The sequence below is a fragment of the Dreissena polymorpha genome, chromosome 3 (genome assembly GCF_020536995.1).
Source record: "Dreissena polymorpha isolate Duluth1 chromosome 3, UMN_Dpol_1.0, whole genome shotgun sequence".
NCBI lineage: Eukaryota > Metazoa > Mollusca > Bivalvia > Myida > Dreissenidae > Dreissena > Dreissena polymorpha.
Genome location: NC_068357.1, coordinates 50,183,078 through 50,204,875, shown reverse-complemented (window position 1 = coordinate 50,204,875; position 21,798 = coordinate 50,183,078). Strand labels below are relative to the sequence as shown.

The 21,798-nt window shown below is 34.2% G+C and overlaps 1 protein-coding gene across 6 annotated transcripts in view; it reads right to left on the bottom strand.

The window, feature by feature from the left end:
• Window positions 1-21,568, bottom strand: part of LOC127874089 (zinc finger SWIM domain-containing protein 6-like) — a 358,176-nt gene extending 336,608 nt beyond the window's left edge. For all 6 annotated transcript variants that reach the window (XR_008046623.1, XR_008046621.1, XR_008046622.1 and 3 more), the window contains exons 1-2: window positions 21,201-21,568; window positions 388-478 (exon numbers count right to left, since the gene is read on the bottom strand). Coding sequence is in view for 1 of the 6 variants with exons in the window: in XM_052418208.1 (XP_052274168.1) it covers window positions 388-478; window positions 21,201-21,567 (458 nt within the window). In the remaining 5 variants the exon portion in view is untranslated. The remainder of the gene's footprint in view (window positions 1-387; window positions 479-21,200) is intronic.
• Window positions 21,569-21,798: the final 230 nt, after the last annotated feature.

The following is a 21,798-nucleotide window of genomic DNA, read 5'->3' as shown; positions in this document are numbered from 1 at the left end:
CTGTGCAGTCCACAACACGGTTCAATGCGTTAAGTGCCGTCCCATATTGGCCTGTGCAGTCCACAACACAGTTCAATGCGTTAAGTGCTGTCCTATATTGGCCTGTGAAGTCCGAAACACCGTTCAATGCGTTAAGTGCGGTCCCATATTGGCCTGTGCAGTCCACACAGGCTTATCTTGGACAACACTTTCCGCTTTTATGGGTTTTTCTATTGAAAGGAAATCTCTTTAACGGAATTTCAGTTTAGGCCGAAAAAGTTGTCCCTGATTAGCTCGTGCTAAATTGCGCAGGCTTATCTATGATGACACTTAATGCATAAACATAAAATCCGGTTTTCAAAAAGCGTGGCGTGGAAGGGGATCAGTAATAATAAGAACTGTACTTACCTATCAAAACTAATTGAGACTTGAAAGACACGTTCTGGCTGGGAAAACAAGGGACTAGCTGGCTCTGTGACTTTGCCACTTAAATGGAAACCTGAAAAATAACGATATACAACCATAATATTTGTTGCAGCTTTACCTTTTCGTGCCAAAAATTTAAAATCTTAAGTTCATTTTTTGTTATTATTGCAATATTTAATACACAGTGGAATCGCAATTATGCAAATTGAGATAACAGTTTTATAGCAGCAATTTTTGCAGGCCAGTCATTTTGGCTCCTTCATGTAATTTTAGTACTGTAATTTTAGTACTGTAATTTTAGTACTGTAATTTTAGTACTGTAATTTTAGTACTAATGAAAGCATCAGGATTATATGGGAAAGCCAATTAAACAAATTATTTTCAAATCATGTATGTGTTGCTATTATTTATAACAAACTTTTTTAAGTTGCATAAATTTCCGCATTCATAATAGATGCCATTTCAAGCACCATTTTTTTATGTACATGTAGTTATTATGTATGCATATTGAATTGCAGCTTTGATTTTAGTTGCCATGTATTGCAGCATTTGATATAGATCATACTAAGTAAAGTGAATGAATCTGAGACATGAAACAACATTATGTTTTATTTTCTCTGCTGAACACTATCATAAACGACACTTGACATTGTGCGATATTTAAGGGGGTTAAGTGAGGGCATTTTAAGAACTGCTAAACATACCCTTAGAATAGTTATCCAACTTCCTCAAATTTTTTAACAGTGTTTCTTGGTGTTTATGTTATTTCCTTTCTTTTTGTTGGATAAGATATTTCAGTACTGACAAAAAAGCTTAAATTCAAAGAATATGCCTTTGCCCATATAGGATGCAAAACACAGCATTACATTGCACTCATATAAACTAAAAATAAGAATACATGTTAATAATCTAAAAAAAAATCTGTTACCAAACAAACACAAATGTTAAGGAATTATTTGTATTTCCATAAATAACAGCTTGTTGCCCAGATAAATGAATGAATATGGTCATATGGCAACTAGGTGAGATTCATTTTCCAAAGATATGATCTGAAACAAATATTTGTGAAGGATGACCTTGACCTTGACCTTTCACCACTCAAAATGTGCAGCTCCATGAGATACACATGCATGCCAAATATCAAGTTGCTATATTCAATATCAATATTGCAAAAGTATTCATAAAATAAGCGATTTGGGACACATATATTTGACCTCTGACCTTGAAGGATGACCTTGACCTTGACCTTTCACCACTCAAAATGTGCAGCTCCATGAGATGCACATGCATGCCAAATATCAAGTTGTTATCTTCAATATTGCAAAAGTATTTATAAAATAAGCGATTTGGGCCACATATATTTGACCTCTGACCTTGAAGGATGATCTTGACCTTTCACCACTCAAAATGTGCAGCTCCATGAGATACACATGCATGCCAAATATCAAGTTGCCATCTTCAATATTGCAAAAGTATTCATAAAAAGAGCGATTTTGGCCGTATATATTTGACCTCTGACCTTGAAGGATGACCTTGACCTTTCACCAATCAAAATGTGCAGCTTCATGAGATACACATGCATGCCAAATATGAAGTTGCTATCTTCAATATAGCAAAAGTTATTGCAAAATGTTAAAGTTGGCGCAAACAGACCAACAGACAGACCAACAGACAGACAGACAGACAGGGCAAAAACAATATGTCCCCCACTACTATAGTGGGGGACATAAAAAGGGGGGCCATGATGGCCCTGAATCGCTCACCTGACTAACCAAATACAATCCCAACCCAGTTTTCATCAACATAAACATTCTGACCAAATTTCATAAATAATGGATGAAAACTGTGACCTCAATTGTCTACACAAGGGTTTTCTAATATTTAACCTATTGACCTAGTTTTTGACCCCAGGTGACCCAAATACAATCCCAACCCAGATTTCATCAAGACAAACATTCTGACCAAATTTCATGAAGATTGGATGAAAACTGTGACCTCTATTGTCTACACAAGGTATTTCTATTATTTGACCTAGTGACATAGTTTTTGACCCAAGATGACCCAAATACAATCCCAACCCAGATTTCATCAAGATAAAAATTTTCACCAAATTTCATAAAGATTGGATGAAAACTGCGACCTCTGTTGTCTATACAAGATTTTTCTATTATTTCAACTAGTGACCTAGTTTTTGACCTAGTGACCTAGTTTTTGACCCCAGATGACCCAAATACATTCCCAAACCAGATTTCATCAAGATAAACATTCTGACCAAATTTCATATAAAGATTGGATGAAAACTGCGACCTCTATTGTCTACACAAGGTTTTTCTATTATTTGACCTAGTTTTTGATCCCAGATGACCCAAATACAATTCCAACCCAGATTTCATCAAGATAAATATTCTGACCAAATTTCATAAACATTGGATGAAAACTGTGACCTCTTCTGTCTACACAAACAAATTGTTGATGATTTTTCAATTATTTGACCTAGTGACCTAGTTTTGGATCCCAGATGACCCAAATACAATACCACCCCAGATTTCATCAAGATAAACATTCTGACCAAATTTCATAAAGATTGGATGAAAACTCCGACCTCTATTGTCTACACAAGGTTTTTCTATTACTTGACCTATTATGTGACCTAGTGACCTAGTTTTTGACCCCAGATGACCCAAATACAATCCCAACCCAGATTTTATCAAGATAAACATTCTGACCAAATTTCATAAAGATTGGATAAAAACTGTGACCTCTACTGTCTACACCAACAAATTGTTGACGGACAGACGCACACATGCACGCACGCACACACAACCGACGCTGGACATAACATGGTCACATAAGCTCACCATGTCACTTCGTGACAGGTGAGCTGAAAAACTTACAAGGCGCAAATGAGGAAATCAGGAAAACACTATGAAAAGATGGTTCAATGACCTTTAAGATATTCCTCTTGCCACAACCTGTAGCCATACTGCTGGGGGCGGGTGGTTTGACCTGACACTGTGCACAGCTGCTACATGTACCATAATATGCACACCCAGGATGTTACATCACTCTCAGAATGTTACTCTCTCAAAGGACAAAGTTGAAAGTTTTTTTCAAGCTGTTGCGCAAGAATGCCCAGAGTCTTGCAGATTGGCATGTGTGTGTACCTTCTCTTTATTATACCTTTGTTGTCAAGTGCAAAGCTTTAATCATTATTATTACAAACACTGGTTTTAAACTGATCATAGAGTACTCACTGACTGGCGTAACCACATCCAATGAGATGTGCTCTATCCTCTGGGCTAAACACAGTCTAATATTAATGACATATGTTTCAAAGAAACATATTTTGATTAGCATAAATTTCAAACCAGTGAAAAATCATTTTGAAAGCCACAACTTCTAGTGGCATGTACAGTGTAATTACAAAAGCAGCCGATTTCAAGGCACAAACTCTCTGACCACATGATGAGTTAAGAGTTAATTAAATCAGTTTTATGGTGATCAAATTTGGAGTTCATATGCGTACTGTACGCTACAGGACAAGGGAGTTATATGGAAATCTTGTACACATGCACTCCATGTGAGGACCACAACAAAAATCATGACTAATCCAGTGTATTTCTGAGAGATTCCTAAGAAATATCATGTGACATACATTTAAATCCAGGTTAGGGGTTTCCCTGGACAAAAACACAAAAAGAATGTATTTTCTGGTCTTTCTCTCAATAAGAAATCCAGGAATTAAAGTTCCAATAAATATGCTAAATTATAGGAATCAAAGCTTTTTATGTCAACTGTAATAAATGAAACCACAGTATATTTTTGTGACCATATAAAACTGTCAACAATGTTGACAACCTTTGTGTTGAAATAAAGGGTTATAAAATTAAAATATCTCCAATAATTAGCAATTACAAAGTAACAAATCAATCAGAAGGATGTGGTTTATGCTACTTCTTGGGAGATAATTATCTTTGTTTAGACTCTGTTTCTAATGTGTCAATACAAATTCTAATTTTTTAACAAGGCATATTTTTATCATGAATTCAGTACAGGGTTTTTTTTGGCCCGATTTTATAGCCGAAATTCGGCTATGTTCCCAATCCCAAAAAGTATACTTTTTTCCCAAAATGTGGCAAAAAATTCCCAATTTCCAAAGTAACAAATCAATCAGAAGGATGTGGTTTATGCTACTTCTTGGGAGATAATTATCTTTGTTTAGACTCTGTTTCTAATGTGTCAATACAAATTCTAATTTTTTAACAAGGCATATTTTTATCATGAATTCAGTACAGGGTTTTTTTTGGCCCGATTTTATAGCCGAAATTCGGCTATGTTCCCAATCCCAAAAAGTATACTTTTTTCCCAAAATGTGGCAAAAAATTCCCAATTTCCAAAAAAAAAAAAAAAAAAAATTTTTTTTTTTTTTAAAGATGTCTAATGTGTATTTTATCTCAATTTTAATTCAATTACATCTAACAAAGTATTATATGATTTTGTTCTTTTAATTTGAATGATTATAAAGGGTTTTATCAAATTTAGTATTTCCCTAATCAGTGGACTTTTCGTGTGGAAAAAAAGGCTAATGAATTTATTTTACCAATTTCATGAAAATGCCGATAAAATTCCCAATTCCAAAGCCATGGGCTATCTTCCCAAAAAGTGTAAAAAAAAACCTGCAGTAATACTGACAGATATCATAACTACAATCAAAAAGTAACATGCGTAACTAACACAAGCAATTTTTTTTTAAACATTTCAACAAGAAAGCAACAATAAAGCATTTTGAGGTTTATGATTTATAATAAATACTGCTAATTTCAATAATAAAATAAGTATTAAAATATTGAAATAAATGTGCATTTCAAAACATAATGCCATTACAGTTAGGAATGTGTATGTTTTCATTTAAGCTGGAATTAAGTAAAATAGTTTTACCCAATGGCTTTGTATTGCAGGCGTATGTAATTCACTTTGCATGATGAATCAATGCACAAATATTTCAAGCTGATTTGTGAAAGTACTTTCAATTTTATCCATGCATTAACTTTCTTTTGATACTGTTGTTACAAGCAAGATCGTTTTTTTACATTTGATTAAATAGAGATTTCTTGAAGAACAATGCAAATACTTAATAGTTTCCCCCACAAAACAGGATTATTTTTGGACACCTGGATTTCAAATGCCTTTAAATTCTTTAAAGCTAAGGCAATCCAACACTTGAAAATCTCAATACTATTGAAGCCAGATATAAACAGTCAATCCACAATCATTGTAAAGAACAGTCTAATTCACAAACACCAGTTAAATTGCCAGCTTTTTTAATGCAAACTAAGTGTTTACATGTAGCATTGCCAATAACCAAAACAGCAAAATAAGTTAACTAAATTTGAACTGAATATTATTTTAAACTGAAAATATGATTTCCATGTAAAGACAAGTAATTGTTTGCCAGTGCCAATCCTAAACAAGAACCTTTGAAATTTGAGAATCATCAACTATCAAAGTTTGTGCATGAATTTCTTCAAAGAATGTTGTCTCACAAGCCCTTAGCCTGGTAGTTGACACAATATCATCATGGGAAATTCTCTTTCATCAAAATTGTACTTTGGCTCCAAACAATCATGCAGCTAAAGTGGAACCTGGAGTGGATCAACATGATGCATTCACAGCAGGTTTACAAACAATAGCCAGTTTACTGCTATTCAAACAGAATCGATTATAGATTGATAGAATTATTAATAGCTTCTGAAACAGTTGGCAGATTGCGCTGATCAGATAATTAAGACAATAAGTCTTTTTCAAAAGCCAAGTGCAAAACTGATGTATGCTTTAAATATTTGTATACCAGATAGAACAATAGTTTCACAAGCAAAGCCTTGACACTGCAATGTGTCAATGTGTCTGAACTGCAATGGGTTATTCATTCTGCTCCAGACATATCAATCATGGCCATGGAAGACCCTTATTCCTCACTGGCAATCGAATACCCTTCACTGTTCTGCACAGTGCTTATTGATAAATTGATGCCCAACTCATACATGGAAATGTTTGCTGCTGGTATTTATATTCAACAACAGACATTGACTTTCCCTTTCTTTGCTTAATCTATAGGCAAAGGCTTGTCCAGTAAATGGTTATAGATTGGCTTGTGCTACATTTTGACCTCAACACATCAGTGCTTAAAGTCAGAACACTTTCAAGCATTTAAAGTTTAACATCGGACATTCACAGATAACTCTTAACAAACAAGGGAATAAATAACTAGAAAACTTTTCTTAAAGCATTTGCCATGAACAACTGAATATATTTTTATTAATATAAATTACGCATTTTTGCCAAGAAATGCAAAACTGGATTTCTTACATTAGAATACACAAAGGGAATAATTTAATGCCAGCCTTTATATACTGTGAAATCATTTATTTTCGCCAGCACGAAATGTCGTCATTTTTATAAAAATGACGTTTTCGTCAGCACTTAAATTCGCCAATTCCTGACTTTAAAAAAAATGCTTCAGTCAATATCCGATTTGTTTGTCCGAAATATATCGCGGTTGTGAAAAATCGTAGTGGGGAAAGAGGGAGGACACTCAAGAGTCACTTGCAGGAGGTGGGGCCTGTTTGTCACATGTCAATATACTAGTCTTTTGTTGTCAGGTGATCAGTAATTTGCCCCCATTAGTGTATCATTATTATGATTAGCGGATGAGTGGGACCGAATAACCGTTAACGAGTGTTTGAAACACGGGTTTGAAACAGTGAAGCCAGTTGTCAATTGGTCCTATTCATTTATTATCATGGCCAAACTAAAAATAATCTTACCTTTATCGGCGCAAATTAGAAAAGGTGCGAAGATTATTGGTTAAAATTAGTGTTAGCAAACTGTTTGGTCAGTTTTCAATAAAGTTTCAAGAGTTTTGCATCGTAAATATTTTATCACTTTAAGTACAATATAAAAGATCGGAAGTGTAAAATTAACAGTGCATTATGGAACAGCGGTTTCATAGGGCAAAGTTAAGATTTAATTGTAACAACCAATGGACGAGTGAGTTTAAATAAGATTGAATGCAACAGGATACAAAGCAATGTTTTATTGCGTCATACTCAGTCATTCCAAACACGTGCTTTCCGGGGATTTCCTGAAAATCGCGCAAAAATAAAAGTGAATTTTTGAAAACAATTTCCCTACGTTTGGATGGAACTAATCGTCATGATTGCTAATTTCTCTTTACCTGTTATGTTGTCAATTGCTACAAGTAACTATTATTTGAAACATGTGTCGTAAAACTTGTAAAAGATGTCAATGATTAAAAAGATCGATAGCCCATAAAACGAAGCACAAGCTATTTTTACACCTGTATTGTAGTTAAACGCAAACAACCAAACACAAATCAAAATGTTCTGTACTTATTTGTAATCAATGCGGAGAATGTATACGGTAAGTACATACATCACCATCTTTTAATTGTGTTTATTGTCTTTGATCCGGATCTAATCCGGTGCGTGGAGGTTGTATAATCTTCTGCAACAACACTGAAAAACACAATGCACACAATGGGTAATACAGTTGTTAACAATTGGCGCTTATCGTTACAATTCTACCTAAACGAAGTCAACGCAGTCGATACAGCTGTACTGCTTTCGCGTTTTAGAGCAATGTCACGTGTCAGTTAAGTACACTGTGTAATGTACACCCTTTTGTGTCAAAACCGGATTTATCTTGATTACGTAACAGACGGAGTATTGTATGCGTGGATTACGTTGGATTTTAGTGCCTCATGCCTTTGGTAATTCAGTCTTAATTTGTTCAAATTTCGGACATAATTGTTTGTTAGGATCTTGAATTCGTCAATCGGTCGACTGACGAAATATACGAAAATTAATGCCTGACGATATATAATGGTTTCACAGTAATCTATGAAAGTCATAATCCAGCAATACAGTTTCAATTTTATACAAAACTCATCATGTCCATGCAAATTTCAATGCAAATTTAAAAGCAAATTTATCCACAAGTCTGCAGTGTCATCCTCCCCCATAATGGCCAACAGGCTGTCCATAGATAACCGGTCCACAAAAGGGTTGATAATTTATCACCTTAAATAGCTTATTGAAACATTGGGAGATGCCCTAGTCAGCGTGATGATCCAAGTGTGTGGATAAAAATCTATTCATTCATTTCATCCCAGTACTTTTGGCAAACAAATTTATCTTGGAGTTTATGTGCACAGATACAGAATGTACACATGACATACAAAAACAGGTTCTCAAAAATCCTTAGTCGCTCAAATGATTGTATAAATTGGTTTGCGTAGGCTCCAGTGAGATAGTGCTCCCTGCTATGAATTTTTCTATGAGAGTTTCATGTTTAACAGCTTGACAAAGTGATTTCCTTAGCAACCAGCCCTAGCAACCACTCTGCTGCTAAGACTTATCTGGCAGGGTATTGTGTGATTTATGACTCAAACTGTCAAATTGTTACATATTCCAGGGGACATGGGGTTGAAACCTCAATCAACAGAGGCTGTGTTCCTGTGGGTGAGTGAGTGAGGCATATTGCAAGTGTTTCTGCACGAGTGTCCTAAAATAAGACAGCAACATGGTAACTCAAACTTCTGACACAAATAAGATTACACCAACCTATGGTTTACTTTTCACACACATTAGACTGCCACAAAAGCAAGTTCTGATAACTCATTTGCATATAAAAATACTTTGCCTAGGATTCCATACAAACCTTCAATTGTTTTTACACAAGAAAAACTTTATCAAAAACCTCTTTAAGACGAAATGCAAGAATGTACAGAAAGATTAACTCAATAATTGTGCAGCCAACTGAATCAAAATCTAACATTTCAACCTACACGTGTAAATACATGGGCCGTGCACTGTGAAAAAGGGGTTTAATGCATTTGCGTAAAGTGTCGTCTCAGATTAGCCTGTGCAGTCCGCTTATCAGGGTTGATATTTTCCGCTTACATGATATATTTGTTTCAAGAAAGTCTCTTCTCAGCAAAAATCAAGTTTAGGCTGAAAATGTCCCAGGCTAATCTGGAACGACATTTAACGCACATGCATTAAACCCCCTTTTCACAGAACACGGGTCATATGTTTTAAGACTTTCAAGCCTTCAGTCAATCACTATAATAAAGTCTGATATCCGACTATCCCAGTATAGATTTACTGGTAAACCCCTTGTAACAACGGCAGTCTTACAAACACTTGTGAAAACACATAGGCTTGAGCACATAAAGGGCAGATTATACCACAATCAGTACTTGAGATCCTTACACACCAAAAGCCTTTTAAGAAAAACGCCAGTCAATATTTAACCACAGTAAAATCTGCCAACAAAAGTTTTTAAACGTGAACAAGTACGAATAAAAGGCAGCTTTCCATTTGATGCCAAAGCAATGAAAGAATAGAAAGAACAATTTGATCATAATATTTGTCATTATGCTCTGTGTTCTAAACAATCAAACAGCACAATCAGAAATTTAAAATTGTTGCATTATGACCGAAGTAGCTATAGACTTTCAGTAGATTACCTTAACACATTCCTTTTGCAGATTTTATTTGTATTATGATTTAATACAAATAAAGGCTCAACATAATTGCGATCACTTGAGTCCCATTCCTTCTCAACTTAAAATGATATACATTCCAAATGTGTGATTCATGTTTCTCTTTGGGTTCTTCCTTTGGAACATAAATGGATTCCACAAGGCTTCTTCCTTAAATTTATTTAGCACCTGATTTCAGTTGCACATTGCTCAGTTCTAAGGAAAGCTCTAGACAAGCAAATTAAGTTCTTAACATTCAAAACTTATCTGAGTAAACTTCAGATTAAGTCTTCACTAACCGCAACTGCAATTTGTAAGTTTTTCTTAAAATACTTGATTGAAATCTGTGAATATTATTAATAACAAGACTATTGCCAAGCAATATTGTCCCCTACCGGCTCCACCATTGTCAGAAATTCCACCCTTGTCAGATTTTTTTTAATTTATATTTGTTGCCATAGCAACCAGAATTTTTTAAGTAGGAACAAAATGAAATGACGTGCATAATGTCCATATTGCCATATATCCATGTTTCAAGTTTCATGAAAAAATATTTAGAACTTTTAAAGTTATCGCAGGATCCAGAAAACCACCATTTTCAGCAGTATTTCTAGTCTATTTATTTCCATAGCAACCAGAATTTTTGACGTAGGAACAAAATGAAATGACGTGCATAATATCTATATTGCCATCTGTCCATGTTTCAAGTTTCATGAAAAATATTAAGAACTTTAAAAGTTATTGCAGGATCCAGAAAAGTGTGACTGACTGACTGACAGACGGACAGAGCGCAAACCATATGTCCCTTCCGGTGAAACCGGTAGGGGACAACAAGGTAGCCCCAGCCCAACCCTCCAAAATCACTTTTCAATCAACTAGTATAGTATATGATAACCCTTTACCCCTTACATAGGTATGTTCACGCATTTGAATTCCCATAGAAAGTTATATTTTATTTAAGACCTTTCTTACTAGATTCATATGTTAAAGGCTTCACCTCCAAACCTTAGATACTGATGAGCAACAAACAGCATAAAACCGGAACAGACTATGAGTTACTCGCAGGCTGTTCTGGTTTGATGCTGTTTGCACATAGCCATTTTCATTTTGCTTCTAATCGGACAGGGGATAAATAATTGTAAGAACTACAGCCACATCAATAAAGTGCACATCAATAAAATCGTGTTCCTTCTGTTCTTTACTTGGACAAAGAACTCAGAAAACATAAAGCAGTGCACCCAATGCATTGCAGCCAATTACTTGATGCACTGACAAGAAACCAGCAATCTGCACCAAAATCAAAGGTTAAACGCAGCTGAAAAACGCCTGTTGTTACTCAATAAACAGCAAAATAAAACGGAAAGTATTTATTGGTAGGACAGTGTTCAAAATAACCAGATTTGTTATATTTTAATTTTCCAACTACAATTTATATGAGCCGTGCTCTGTGGAAGGGGGTTTAATACATGTGAATAATGTGTCGTCCCAGATTAGCCTGTGCAGTCTGCACAGGCTTATCAGGGACAACACTTTCCGCCTAAACTAGATTTTTGGCAGAGATCAAGCTAGACTCCAATTTTTGGGAGAAGTCATTTCTCCCTAAGCTCTGGAGAGGAAGAAGTGAGGCAGTTTTAGGGAAAAGTGGATCTTTTGTGATCACCATATTGTCAGGCTGTTCATTAAAAATTGTTTGTTTGCAGTAACACTACATAATCCATCAAAATCTTCCCTACTAAGTACTTGGATGTTTTTTTCAGCATGTTTCCTTAGTGAGTAGGAATTAAGTTTGATTAATTTACTATGACAAAATTACAACGATTTGGGCTGAAGAAATGGTTTTAGCAAAAGATGCTCAGGTATATACATGTTCATGTATGAGCTTCAACATTTTAACGACAAACCAGTGACTACTTGTCTCGGACTAATCCTGGCAACATGGTTTAGTAGTTTTATAAATGTTTAAGATTTTATCGGAATGTGTTAATATAGGTTTTTATTTGCAGTTATATTGCCAGTAAAAAATACCTTAATATTCGCAAAGGGCACAAACTTGTTCTGGTGCATAGTAAATGTGTGTGCAAAGACAAATAGACTGAATACTCAGGGTTAGAGCAGAAAATTTGCATCTGTTGACAAAACGTTTTGTCAAATCTGGGTAAAAACAATTTGCAGAGTTAATAATTCAGCACATTTCAAGCAAATGTGTTACACATATTATTTATTTGTCTACTTTCATGAGAATTTCTTAAAGGGACCTTTTCACAGATTTTGGCACGTTTTGAAGTTTGTCATTAAATGCTTTATATTGATAAATGTAATCATTAAATTTTAAAAGCTCCAGTAAAAAATCAAAAATAAAATTTTAAAAAGTAGCCCGCAGCAGGGCTCGAACCAGTGACCCCCGGAATCCTGAAGTAAAAACGCATTAGCCCACTGAGCTATCCTGCCAAGCATACATAAGATGCGTATTATATACGTTATATAAGAATCTTCGTAGTTTCACAAATTTAAACGACAATAACAAAACTCTCCAAATTATTGAATCGTTTCGCGTTGCAACGCTTTATAATTTTTAGGTTTTTAAATCGTCAAAAGATGCATATAATGGCTATATTAGACCATGGCAAATGTTCAGTAATTATTATACTAATACTGTTTCCTCACAAATATCATAACTAAACAGAAAATGTGCGAATCTGAAACAACTATTTTCAATTTTGTCAATTTACCAAAATGTGAAAAGATCCCTTTAATAGCACTGAGCCACAGAATTCACTGTGACACAGACAATTGTTTACATTAATTATCAAATTTTATATTGATGATTGATAAATGCAGAATGGTCTCTGTAAAGTCAATAGAGGTGAGAAAATAATCTATTGATCGGACACAGACTACAGCTCTAACAGTTTGGAACTGGGCTGAAATATCATTGGGAATGTTCTGACCAAGTTACATTTGGGCAATAAATAATATTTTATGCACACATAAAAGATTTTATGTCATTGTACGATTTCTTAATTGTTGAACATTATATTGGTTCAAGCCTTATATTTAATTACTTGTGTATAACCTCAGTGTGGGGTCACATGGGCTCTTTTGACCAATCAAATTCAGTGTTGGCCATTGTGGCCCTTTGTATCCTTTTAGACTAACGAGGAATCCAATATGGTCGAAATTAACAATTACGCTCTTAGGCGATACTTCCAAGGAATAATTTTAATAGGATATGATGCCGTTTCATTCCGTTTATGTGAAGGATTATCTCTCGTTGTACGAAGACTTACACCAATGGTGTTATCCCGTGTGATACTAAGTTTAAAGGGCAGTTGAACGAGAACACATGCTTATCACTATCAGTGCCGTGTGCAGAAAACTTTGCGACGTATACGCAGTCTACCGTGAAAGGTTTCCAAGATGGCGGCGCCCACAGCGTAATTAGCGCATATCGCCAGTCACTTTTTTTTATGCTGATCAGCTACACAGTTGTCGCTGCCCTGTATCAGTCATACTGATTCAGTTCAGATAAGTATTCAAATATCGTGTTAACATTTGTGCCTGACTTTAAGTTCTGGCTGTTTAAATTATTATTTTTTCTGCCTTTTTAAGAATGATGATCAATTCGGGTCAGCTCTATATATCTTGTATATTTATTATTGTCTTATTTAATTTAAAGTTCAGCCTGGGCTTATACTTTATGAATATTTACGACACATTTGTATTGTCAGTTTAGCTGGGTTGCCCACTGTCACATTAACAGATGTCTTCACGTTTTTATGAAATAAACAATGAAACACCCTTTCATTTTAGTCTATATTACCATACCTCATTTATATGGTCAACGTGTGTATTTTAAAATTCTTGTGATGTGTTTTGTTGTGCTATTGTTGTTCATGTTTTCTTTATGGCAATTATTTGGTCGTAATATTTTCATTAACATATCCTTGTTAAGTCTGTAACTACTAAAAACTATAAATAATTTTAATATTCTTAAAAGCTTCATATTCATATATATATATATATATATATCTTATTTGTATGTGGTGTGGTGTGTCTTATAGTCACAATGTAATTTTAACCTTCAAGTTTTGTCTTGTAGTCACATCTGGTCAGTCTATTTGTGACTTGTAGTCACAATAGTTCACATAAGGTTATACCCAAGGAGTGTCCGTAAAGGTGACCGGTAGCTGCAGAATCCCCCAGCCCGAGCCAGAGAACAGAAATATCCTTTCACGTATCCTTCAGTTAATGAAAAAGCGTGTCTTTATGATGCCAAAAACTTGCTGAAGTTTCTTTCTACATTTTTATTTATCAAACTATTTTCCATTATTATACTTTCATTAATGCTTCATAAGTGTAATATCTATCAATTTTAATTTTTTTATATCAATTTTATGTACAGGTATATGTTTTGTAAACACATTTTGATTTATATAATTATATACATAGGTGTTTCATCAAATAAGCAAGTTTCAGGTTTCAAGTATTTGTGTACGTATAACATTTGTGCTCATTATAAGCAAGACATATGTATTTGTATCTATCTAAAACACACTCTAGTGTTATTGTCACTAAAAGCCATGCTCGCTATTTAATATACTATCATTTACCGGTATGTGTCTTTATGTACTTAAGTCATGAACAATGTGAATCATATTCACAATCTTGAACTCGTGGGTTATATACTGTATGAATTATAAAAAAGCGGCTCTTCTTAACATTTGATTATGTTTTCGACTCACAGTATATTTTACAATAGGATTTTGGAGACAATTATTTATAATCTCTTTCGCAATATTAATGTAATTTTTGTTATCTGTCATTATATTTTCAAGATTATACCAAGTTTAAATCATTTTAATCATCTGTTCTGTATGTTGCTGGTTTTATAATATATGCACGCTGTTAGTTATCATTTCAGGCCATGCCTACCTCTCAACACCGCAATACAAAGGACCTGTCCGCTGGCTGGCACTTGTAATACGTCTAATGACCAAGTGACAAAGATTTCAGCCCTACATTACCCAGTTTCAAACTATATTTAGTTGGATGGGACAATGTTCTGACCTAGTTTCATGAAGACAAAAGAATAAAATAATGTGGCCTCAAGTATGGTCAAAATCTTCAATTTCAAAAAGTGACTTAGTTAAAACTGCATATGAACCTATTAAAGACTGCCACCATTAAATCGAAACTTATTTTGGACTATAAGTTAAATAACATTATAAACATGTATTGGGCAATGAGTGATCACAAAGTAAATGTAACTGTTGATGACGTATGGACTAAAAGCGATTAGAAAAGCTCACAATGAGAACATTATGCTCAGGTGAGCTAATTTAAGCAGACAAATGAGAGAAATCTCATTCCAGTTAAAAACATGTTAAAACATTGTTAATAAATCATCAGAAAGGGGAAGTTTTTTGTGTATTTACTCAACGCAAGGAAGCTATCACCAAACAAGGACTTCTTCTCAAACTTATAATTTCCCTTCCAAAAAAACATCAATTGGACAGAAAAAATATTACCTGGTTGTACACCAGCCTACTCAGTACTGGTGCTACCTGTCTCTTCATATACATGTACAAGATAACAGATGATCCATTGTTAGATCTTACCCTGTATCAAATCCAGGTCCCCCAGAACACATAAGGAGTCCAATTGGAGTCAAATTATGAGCCCATTGGACATTCCATTAGGATAGGCTTATCATAATGATGGACATGTGCTTTCTCTGAGAGCTGCCTGCACAACAACACAAAATTGTGGTCTGACTGAGTGATTCAGTTCAGTTAAATGAGCATTGTTAAGTAAAAAAAATTGTCTCATGGTTTACCTTTCTCCCACATCTCACCAGTAGTTTTGACATTATTTACAGACTTAAAACGACAAATTGTTTACATAAAGCTTCTAAAATGCTTGTATCTTGGTTTTCAAATCTATGAAACATGGTTTATCACAGTCATTGTTCACCTTTTTAAATGAAAATAAACTGGCAGAGAAAGATGTCATAAGAAATCAAGTCATAATAATGATCAACACATTAATGTTATAATAAAACATTTCAGAAATATACTTTAAAAGTATATCAATGCCAAAATATGCCTTCTGGATGTGACATCAAGGAAAGTAAATAACAACTAATATCTTCGGGCCAACAAATGTTACTTTTTCCAATAAAAATTGCCTTACAGATAGTTATGATTTATTAGGTACACAAGTCATTAGACAAGAACTTTAACAATGAGCTGAGTGACAAACGCACATAACTCACTACTATACCCCCAAGGAATTTGGAGTGCAAGTACGAATAGGCCAGGGGATATATACATTACATTGATCATAAAATAAACAAGTGTCATGTATCGGGATGTTTTTAGTGCAATTTATGAAGATCACTATACAAAATTTTAGACAATCTTTGAAAAAATTTATTACCTTTGATGTAAAGAAGCGAGAATCAATTGGTATACAGAGTGATAGTCGGATGACTGTTTGTTTTTTTAGGCTTCATTTTAAACTTATACAAAATACAAAAGGTTAAAACGTTTAATGGCATTATCAAATGATTTTAAATTAAGTAATCATTACACAATAAAAATAATACATATAAATAAATACATGTTTCATAAACACATTTTTAGTTTACTGATTTTTCTTGTTACCAATCACTACCCTTTACATGAGTCCCAGTAACATGGTAATTTTATCACGGGAAATCAATGTCTGGCAAGAGTCCAGATTTTGCACTCCAATAAATAGGTGAATGGGTCAGAGGAATGCAAGGTCTTTGACCTAGGTCTGGGATTAGCTTGGAGTTGTAAAAGGCAAATCACTTCCATTAGCCTGTTGCTGGAGTCTGGTTATGCTTGAAAGATATGGGAGAATAATATACACCAATCAGTGAATAACTGATTAAATCATGAAACTAGAGGCAAATTTCAGTGAAAAATTCTATCATGTAATGCCAATTTTTCATAAACCAGAAATTTATAAACACAAAATGTACTTGATAATAGCAAAATTTGAACATAAAACTATAAAGAACAGTTTCAAACATGGGACATTTTAGAGAGCTGCTAAAAAAATAAAGACACAAAAATGAATTTATATAAAATCAAAAATGTATATACAGTTCTTCAAACATCTTTCTCTCTGTCCAGTCAATGTTTGAAATCCCATTGTGAAGGTTTCGCAGAGTTATACTGATGTTCAAAGTAAACACAGTGAGTTTATTTAATAACTTTGTATTGTGCATTCAATAATAACAAGCAAATTCTTTAAATTGATATCCCCTGCAAAATAAATTTTGTTTATGGATGGGTGTAGAACTTAAAGAAAATGTATAAGAGAAGGGTTGTGCCTGATAATTGAGAACAATTACATCAGGACATTTTGAGAATACATTTTAGAATGGTAGAATCCTTACCAAATAAGGCATATTTAATCAAAATGTGTTATTTTGACCTTTGAGTTTGTGTGTGACTTTAACGATGACCCTAGCAACCTGGATATTATATTTGACACTCAACTATATAATGGAGAACAATTGTGGACAGTGATTACAGAATCCCTTGATGCAAAGTACATGTAAAAAGAAAGACTAAATAATGAATAATTCATCAAATTTGTGACCTTTAACCTCAATGTGTGACCTTGACCTTAGCCCATAGGATTATGGGTGTTGAATGTGAAGCACCCCCAGATGATTGAGAACAACTATGGCAAGTTTCATGGCTCTGGCTCATGTGTTAATGGAGATAAAGCTCTAAGTTTATATTAAAAAGCATTTTTTCAAGATACAAAGGGCCATAGCTCTGTTATTAACAGATGGTGTACAATGCCATTTGGCGTGCATCATCCTCTTATCCATATACATGTATATAAACTTGTATCAAGTTTCAATTAAAACCGCCAAAGCACTTCCAAGATATGGCTCTGGACACAAAAGTGAGCATTTTTTCAAGATACAAAGGGACATAACTCTGTTATTAACAGATGGTGTACAATGCCATTTGGCGTGCATCATCCTCTTATCCATATATATATACTCATACAAAGTTTCAATGAAAATCCGCCAAAGCACTTCCAAGATATGGCTCCAGACACAAAAGTGCCAGATGGAAAGACTGACGGATGGACAACGCCAAAACAATATACCCCCCCTATGGTGGGGGATAATACGGACGATCAGAAAGACGGATGGACGGAGAACGCGACAACAATATCCCTCTGCCTATGGCGCAGGATAATAACCAATTAGACTGACAGGTATCCTTTAACTCCATATAAAAGTACATTGTAACATAAATACATCAACAATCACCCAGTTTCATAGTACATGGATAGACAAACAATTAACAGTGCAAACCACCACAACAAAGAAGGTCTAATAATACAGTTCTCTGCACAAAGCACTGGCTATGAAGTGTGTTTCATTTATCCAGGCTTTATATCAATACCCATTTCAATGATTTCAAATGTGTACACAGCTTTTGATAAAACATGTGCAAAGACTACACAAAGAGGCCAGGAATTTTGTACTTCACAAAAGACGCCACAAGTCTTTGCAGCCTGCCTCACTTCCCATGTGGATCACTTAAGTGTCTAACATTTGATAAAAAGATTACAAAAGTTGTATGCCTTTGTGTAAGCAGGATATCTTTCCGGCTAATTACAGCCTGGTCAATAAGCATACACAAAACCTTGCCTGCAGTATGTGTTTATTTGATAATAATCAGCTTAATTCAATTGCACCATTGACCCACCCATAGTAACAAAAGCTTAATTATCCTCTATACTTTATGAGACATTGAAAGCAAACTGTTGTGGTAAACAATTGTGCTGTTCTCTAAACAGCCCTGTTCCTGTTGAGAACCATTCAGGTTCGCAACAAAAGACAATGAAAAGTAAATTGCACCAAGACTGGGTTGACAAACAAGTGCCCGCACTTATGACTTATTTTGATAAAATCACCAATACTTTACCAACAACTGAAAGATCATTTCCAGGGACTTTTTTAAAAACAAAGATGTAGAGAGTGAATAACCTTTCACAAGCACTTGTCTTTACATGCAAATCTCCATATTTGTTGTCAAACTCAAGTCAGTAAATGATGTTGTATCTCTTCTTTATTGTTCAACACCCTTATCATGCGGCATGTTTTTATGCAAAATATAACAGAAAACAACGAAGTTCCCTGTATGTAAATATTGTGTATTATTAATATGCTCTTATTCATAATTTATTATTACTGCATGTAAACCTTTCAGCACAGAGTTGTTTTATTGTCTAATGATCATTTGTTACTAGTATTTCAAACAATGGTTAAATTCAATGTATGTTGTATTGTACTTGAAAAAAAAAATTCTTCATGGGTTAAAATGCCCATTAATAACAATAGTATTTTTACTTTCAGGGCACTCAATCTGTCAAATCCACGGCCGAAATTCGGCTACATTCCTCCCCCTGAAAAGTATACTTTTTTTCCCCTTTTTGGGGGAAAAATTCCCCCTTTTTATAGATAGATGTGTCTCATGATTATTATATCTCAATTCTATTTTTAATTTAATCTTGTCAAACATACAAAAATTTGGAAAAAGCAATGAATATAGTGCAAACATGTACAAATGTTATAATTAGAGAGTAAGTAAAAAATCCCCCCAAAAGGGAAACGCCGTGAAAATTCCCCCTGCTAAACTGGATTTAGGGCCCTGACTTTTTTAAAGAGATCATATCTATGCAAATGTTCAGTGCATGGAAGGTAGTATATTTGACCCCATCATACTACACTGATGTTCTATATATATATGACCTAAACAGTGTATTCAAAACGCTGAAAATTGTTGTATTAATGCCAATGGATTGTCTTCAAAAAATCCCAATAAATGTACTGTAAACCATAAAGCTGTGGTCCTGCTTTTCATTTTCTTTGCAAGTGCAGTGTTTGTACCATAACCATACTACGGCATAGCTTTGTGTATTTTACTACAAATGTTACATTTTTGCCTGTATGGATGCACAAAGCTTCTTTCTTGATTTGCAGAAAGGACATGGCCTTCCATGTTTGAGGAAAATTATCAAAAAAACTGAGAAAGGGGACAAAATCTCAAAGTAAGCTTGAAATAGAGTAAAGACTAAAGTCTTATTGTGTCATCGGTCTCATTGTTAAACTTAAGTTTTCAGTGAATAATTTATTAGGATTCATACTGGTGCAGCTGAATATTCAATGTCACAAAGTGTATCTTTAACTTTTTGATGTTTAGTAAATACATGTATATAATAAATCTAGAAAAAAAGAGTTTTGAAGTTGTAAAATGTCAAACATGTTTGTTTGAAATTAATGTCTTGTGTAATTTGTATTACCAATGGATACAGATTTATTCATCAAGATATATTTTTTTGCCAAATTAACAGTAAATTGAAGCTATAATTGGATTTGTTTTCAGTATTAGTCATATTTCCCATGATCAAAACCTTGCCCTTATACATGAAAACAATATACCATACAACTTATATCCTTACGTGCAAAGTGGCAGACCAGGAAACTGTTTTTATTTGATTATTTAGTACAAAGCCCAAATATAATTGTCACTTTTGCGTCACAACTCCATCCTCTGTTGACAAGTCATGCATTGTTGAAATTATTATTATTAATCTTTCCTTAACCATTGGCTGAATTCATAATGTTTCACTGTCATTAATGTAGTAACGTTCTGACAAAAATAACTTAATTAGTCATCCTTTTTTTGTTCAATCACATTTTTTTTTAAAGGAATGATGATTTGAGATATTTAATAATGTAATTTGCTCACAGGCACGATTGGAAAAAAATTAAGCATTTTAAGTCTTTATTATGTTTAACCATGCCAACCAGACTGGTAGTAATAGACGTAGAACTAAAGCAGTTTTTTCATAGTGTGTTTAGTCATTAGCATTATTTCACTCCCTGATCAAAAAAGTGTTGTTTTTTTTAATCTTTTTTTAATATGTTTGAGTGACAAAAATCAAAAAGTTCAAAAAATCGTTTTTCAGGACATTTAAAGGAAAATAAAAATATTTCTAAAAGATGCCTTAACGCAATATAGACATAAGATGTTTTGAATATTTTATACTTAAATAAACCATGTAAATACCACTTTATATTATGAATAGAATTCTGACGAATTCATGGGTCAATGGTGCGTGACCATCGAACTGGCAACTTCATAGGGGGTGACACATTTCTTACCAATTTGTAACACATTATCCACAGCTCCTGACTCCAAAAGTTTAACTCCTTGATTGAATGGAAGCTTTTCACTGTCAGCATTTTCTTTCCCAACTTGGGTAAAGGAAGAATACATGCAAATATCCCTTTCATTTCTAGGGAATGACCAAAACACAATTCGACTTTGCACTGGTTCAGGAATACGGTCGAACCGCTGCTCTATCTTCTGAAATGGTATGTTTTCACCTACAATTTTAGCACATATATCGAGAAGAGAATCTACGTTATGAAGTTTTCCACTTTTCGAATTATTTCCTTTTGCATTAGATCCATTTTGGTCTTTCGAACAGTCACCAAGCGAAAATCGCATCCGCTTAGCAGCCGCCATTGGGAACATCTGATTGATTGACCTTCACAACGCATGCGCCAATTTTACACACACTTGAGTTCATTACACATGCGCAGACAGAGTCGAGCTTTACTTACGCCCGAGAAGGGCGTTTGGAATTCCCATTCTTTATCGATAATTACTACGTTTTCTGTATTACGGCCACGAGGCAAGTGTATAAAAAAATCCATTCATTGATTTGTTTTACGAGCAATAAAATGTCAACAATGC